The 5,647-nt window shown below is 30.4% G+C and overlaps 1 protein-coding gene across 1 annotated transcript; it reads left to right on the top strand.

Annotated features, from left to right (window-relative positions):
• Nucleotides 1-401: 401 nt before the first annotated feature.
• Nucleotides 402-2,854, top strand: LOC115875130 (probable cytochrome P450 313a1). The gene is made up of 4 exons (XM_030890525.1): nt 402-451; nt 709-874; nt 1,052-1,158; nt 2,825-2,854. Exons 2-4 carry the CDS (start codon nt 709-711, stop codon nt 2,852-2,854), a joined length of 303 nt encoding a protein of 100 aa, XP_030746385.1. The 5' UTR covers nt 402-451.
• Nucleotides 2,855-5,647: the final 2,793 nt, after the last annotated feature.

Below are 5,647 nucleotides of genomic sequence, written 5' to 3'. Positions count from 1 at the left end.
AAATTGTTTTAATCATCTGATGACCTAGGCATTCTTTGACCAACTTCGAATTGATTGTTACTGAATTGATCGATTTTAAGTCTGTTTGACTATCAGATAAGATGGCTGTTTCTTGTTTCCGGCAGTTCCTATCTAAGATAAGTTGTACGCATCTTTCGATAGCGTAGATTTCTGCCTGTAAGATGCTGGCCTGTATTACAGGCAATTAGATGCATATGAAAGTGACAAAATAAACACGCGACGATTAATTCAACACACAAGAAGAGAATATTAGTGGGAACGTGGCTTTTGCTCTTGGTCTAAAGTTGGTCATCTGCAGACGATTTTGTATTACGTATGCGTTACCATTCTTGACATCGATTTCATTCAACCGATAACATTTAAAGTTTAGTAAACATTTGGTTTTTTTGCTGACAACATCTCTGTATATTAATTTTCATATCATTACAAGGTAAGTATATTTGTTTATATGTACTAAAAATATTTTTTCTTTTTACTTACCATGAAAATATCGTTCAGGAAAAAAAAATTCTGGTAAAGTTTCAGCTTTTAGTCAAACCTACACCCTCGTCCCAAAAAGTGTCATTTTTACTCCTAATAAAATACAGTATACTATTATTGTCTTTGTAGACATTTAGAACTGTGCCAAGATAGAATTAATCTTTTACTGAAAACGCTTTAAGATACATATTTTACATAACTTTTTAGATGTTTGTTTCGGCATATGTTTTTGGAATTCTCATCACTCTGTTTCTGTTACTCATGAGTTATTTTTGGAATAAGAGAAGAATGTACAGACTGTCCCTAAAGCTGCCAGGACCAATATCCTTACCTGTCATAGGAAACGGATTACAGTTGTTGTGCTCTCCTGAAGGTAAGATTGACTAAGAATATAATTTTTTTGTTGTTCTTAAGTGTCATATTATACAGGGTGCCAATTTGACCATTAGTAATTCTTTCTTATTTATTAGTAATCTAGTTTAAAGGTTATTTCCGATTGGCACTCTTCAAATTATTATACCTATACTTTTTTTCGTTTTCTTTAAAATAGATATGTACGACCACTCTTTGGGTATTTTTCGAAGATACCCAAGTCCAATGAGTTTTTGGTTTGGTCCAAAATTTTCGATAATTTTTAAAGATGCTACACAAGTGGAGGTATGTTAAAATAATTTAATAGTCTTAAATTCTGTCACATTTTTATCTTAATTTAAGTTAATTTTTAACTAAATTAATTTTAAAAATGTATCACAAATCGTTGAAAATTTTTCAATATTTTTGTAAAAAAGTTCATAAGAAGTTGAGTATTTAGGGAAGAGTATTATTTAAAAATATATTTCAATTTTAACACTTAGGAGGTATTTGTACAATGCTAATTTGCTTATTAAAATGTTACAATGACACCTTACCCAATGACAGGTGCTTAAATGAGGTAACTCAGATGAATACAAAATTAATGATAAAATATTGCGTCTTTGAATTTTAAATAATTAAATACATTTTTAGTCAGACATTGTTGATGTACAGATGCCCCGCGACATAGGTATATTTTTGTTCGAATTTTAGTTAAATTTTGATGTCAAAACTTTATGACAGCAAAACAAAATAACTATTTTTACGCTAAAAGGCACTGGGTTGGGAATCAGTAGAAACAAATTTCTCACTTTTATTTATTGCTCTTTGCCTTTTGTCTTTTGATTGTTACTTTTGGATTTAACTGTTGCTGTTTGCTTTTTGACTTTTTTTGCTAAATTGACATCAGTTTTTTTTGTTTACCTGTTGTATTATAATTAGGATTTCTTACATTACATAAATTTTTATACAGGGTGTTTCAAAAACATGTGGTATCTCTCATGGGGAGATTCCTCACGTAAAAATATGATTTATTTTTGATATTAACATAGGTCCGATTCTGCTTTGTTTCGTAGCTACAGGGTGTTAAAGTCTAAATATTTTTTCGATTTATTGTAATTTTTTTCCAAGTACTTATAGTGATTCGAATGAAATTTTGAGGGTAAAATTTACTATAAGTGCTACATAATATATAAAAAAGGGTCGATAAATTCATCAGGGACGTGCATATGGGCTATCACTGGAATATTAAAAAAAACATTGTATTTGTATTGTATTGTATTGACTAAGAGTGGATCCCGCAGGTGGGACCCTCCACTTCGGCCGCGAGGGCCTATTGTGGCTCAGTTTCTACAAGCTCTTTAATAGAAAAAGTGCATTAAAGGTCACCCTCAAGACCCAGCCCTTTAACATAGGCCGTTATGTCTGAGGGTGATGTGTCTCCTAGGTCTGATAGGTCTAGCGTGGTTTTGCCAAACACCTCAATCCTGGTACTGCCCCCAGCGGGGCAGGTACACATAACGTGCTTCATTGTTTCGTCATCTTCCATACACGCCACTGACTTTTTTCCTTTTGATATCAAATTTGTATAGGCCGTTTAATGTCAATTAAAAATTATCTTTTGATATTTTGTTGAATTCGGCCTCCTTGATGAGATAAACGCAATTTTATTAATCACAACTAATAAAATTAAAATAAAAATAAAATTAATGAATTATATATTTTACCTAATTTATTAATAAATATTATTACTATTAGTCCAACCTACAGCAATTTCAAATAAAAAAATAATGGTATTTGAGATAATTATTACAAAAAACCTAATTTTAAAAAGTTTTAACATCTTGTAATTCTAAAACTATGCATTTCCATACCCATGTTTGTAGGAACTTTTTTTCATATTTTTTGATGAGGAATCCATAACTACATATTTAAAACTTTCGCAAGTTAATGTTATTCAATTTTTTTAAAGGTCGCTATTAGACTTGGTCAGGAAAATTAATAAAATTGCGTTATCTCATCAAGGAGGCCGAAATCGACAAAATATCAAGAGACAACTTTTAATCGGCATTAAACGGCTTACACTATTTAGCAAACAAGAGAAAACAATGTCAGTGGCGTACATGCTTTTTTTAGATAAATATTCCAGTGATAACCCATATGCACGTCCCTGGTGAATATGTCGACACTTTTTTAGCTTTAAAATATATTGTCATTTATAGCAACTTTTACCCTAAAAATTTCATTCGAAACGCTAACATTACTTGGAAGAAAATTATAATAAATCGAAAAAATATTAAGAATTTAACACCCTGTAACTACGAAACAAAGCAGAATCGGACCTATGTTGATATCAAAAATAAGTCTTATTTTTATGTGAGGAATCTCCCCACGAGAGATGACATGTTTTTTGAAACACCCTGTATATTACTTTGTTGTTTTTAGAAAATTTTACTTCTACAAACTTATCCTACAAAGACGATGTTTACAAGTTTATAGAAGTCTTCGAAGGACAGTCCCTCATTGCTGGTTCAGGTAGAAGTTTAAAAATAATTTATACCAACTAAATTTCTAAACTATTTCAAATTTTTTTAGGCCCTAAATGGAAAAAGGACAGAAAACTTCTGTCCTTTTTGTTCACAAAGAAGAACATAATGAAATGCTTTGATGATGGTGAAAACACAGCAAAACATTAACAAATTTTTTTAGAACACAAAGTCGATAAGGCTGCTTTTAACGTTGAACACTACATACACCGGCTGTCACAGATTTTATTAATGGTGTGTGTTGAAAGTAAACACGAAATATATTGGCCTTTTACTCATTACATATTTATTTATATTTCTAGAGTCATATTTTGGAATTAAAAATCAATTCTCAAGTTGAGAGTTGGATGATTTTCTCTGATAAAGTGCAAAGGTATGGTTTTTAGTTTTTCTTACCTTTTAATACGTAGAAAATTAGAACAAAATAGTTATTTTTTATACAAGACGATAAATGGTATTTTATTGTCGCCCGAAAATATTAATCCAGGAGTTGACAAAATTCAAGAGTGAATTAATTTCGAGAGTATAAAAACAATATTTTTTCCATAGCGAGTTACGTTAAAAAATATTCAGAAATTATTATTTCAAGAAATTTATTACGAGTAGAAAAAATATTGTGCTGGGTTGGCGTTGGTTTCTATGTAATTTGACAAATAAATAAAGCTGTCTCTTTAGCTGTTAGTTTTGAGTCAATATTTTTTAATTCTCTTTCGTGTAGATTGCTGATTGAATTGGAACCAGAAATGGCTCAAAACGAAATAAGTAAATTACCAACAGATATTCAGGCTGAGGCGGCAAACGCCATATCCAAACTACTTCCATTTAAATCCCGGATAATTTATGAAAAGAAATACAAAAATTCTCAAAAATGGAAGCAATTAAAAAACGTACGAGAAGAAATAAAGTTTTTAACCTATCCTCGCTGTTAAAGTATCATTTAATCTACCCCTGCGGTTAAAGTACTATTTTATCTACTATTTTTCGCAGATATAAGGCAATTTTAACAGTGGCTGGTGGAAAGAAGAGATGGGGTAAAATTCAGGGTGGCGCACTTCAATCGCCTCGGTTGGATTATAATGAAAACGGAAAGATCTAGAAACAAAATATTTTATTGGTATATGGGAAGACAATATGCATAATTTAAAATTAGTTTGAAATGTACAAGGTGTGTCAGAATTAAGATCCCCACCAAAGTTATACATTTTCTTATGGAACACCCAGTATTTTATTTCATTTTTGGATCTTTGAACACCAAATAAAGCATTTATTATAAGGATTAAATATGTTTATAAGCTTTGATTTTTGAGATATTTAAATATATTTCATATTTTAAAATATGCATGCTGTAATAAAAAAGATTGTCAACACCCTGTACATTGCTTTTCAGAATTAATTCTTGTGCTAATTTTTAAGCCAGAGAAATAAACTTTATTGAAAAACATGATTGCTTCGTTTAATGTATACAGGGGTATCAAAAATTGTTGGTTTTTTGAAATATTTATTTTACATACAACTTTGTTATTTCAAAAACAACACACTATTTTTTAAAACAAATCGAAACAGATTCAAATGCTCTTTCAAACTATATTAGGGTTTTCTATAGCTCTCTAGCTCAGATTTGGAATAAATAGCAATTTTTCAATGAAATGGCAACCAAGAGGGCTAGTGTCGTCATGGCAAGTTACCAGTGACAGAAGTTATTTTCAAAATCGAAATTAGTTTATGGAGTTCATTTAAATTTATAGCAGTTTTCTTTTATTTAATTTACCTACAATAGCTCTGCGAAATAGGCCAACTAGTTTTTCAAAGGAACGCTTATCAGGAAGATTCCTATTTGAATATCTTTGAGCATAAGCCCTTGAGGCCAAGAAGCAATTTTCCCCCAAATAAAATCGTCAGACCTCTAGAAACTGCTTTATTTTTCTTCATAAAATAATGAACACTTACTTACTAAACTATTGTAGGTAAATTTAAATAAACTGTTATAAATCTACATAATAATGTCCATAAACTAACGTCGATTTTGAAAATAATTACTAACTGTCACTAGAAAATTGCCATGGCGACACTAGCCATCTTGATTGTCATTTTATTGAAAAATTGCTTTTTATTCAAAATCTAAGCTAGATAGGTAGGTATAGGAAACCCTAATATAGTTTGAAAGAGCATTTGAATCTGCTTTAATTTATTTAAAAAAAATACAGGGTGTTGTATTACATACAGATATACAGTATGTCCCCGGATTGTCT

This window comes from Sitophilus oryzae, unplaced genomic scaffold (genome assembly GCF_002938485.1).
Source record: "Sitophilus oryzae breed Bouriz unplaced genomic scaffold, Soryzae_2.0 scaffold_1333_pilon_pilon, whole genome shotgun sequence".
NCBI classification, from domain to species: domain Eukaryota; kingdom Metazoa; phylum Arthropoda; class Insecta; order Coleoptera; family Curculionidae; genus Sitophilus; species Sitophilus oryzae.
Note: the sequence above shows the minus strand (reverse complement) of the source record. Positions and strands in the feature narration are given on the sequence as shown.

Excerpts from the sequence above, each read along its gene's own strand:
- LOC115875130 (XM_030890525.1), top strand. The coding sequence starts at position 709 with ATGTTTGTTTCGGCATATGTTTTTGGAATTCTCATCACTCTGTTTCTG. Across the intron at positions 875-1,051 it reads GTTGTTGTGCTCTCCTGAAG|ATATGTACGACCACTCTTTG; the intron begins GTAAGATTGACT and ends TCTTTAAAATAG. Across the intron at positions 1,159-2,824 it reads AAGATGCTACACAAGTGGAG|GTCGCTATTAGACTTGGTCA; the intron begins GTATGTTAAAAT and ends ATTTTTTTAAAG.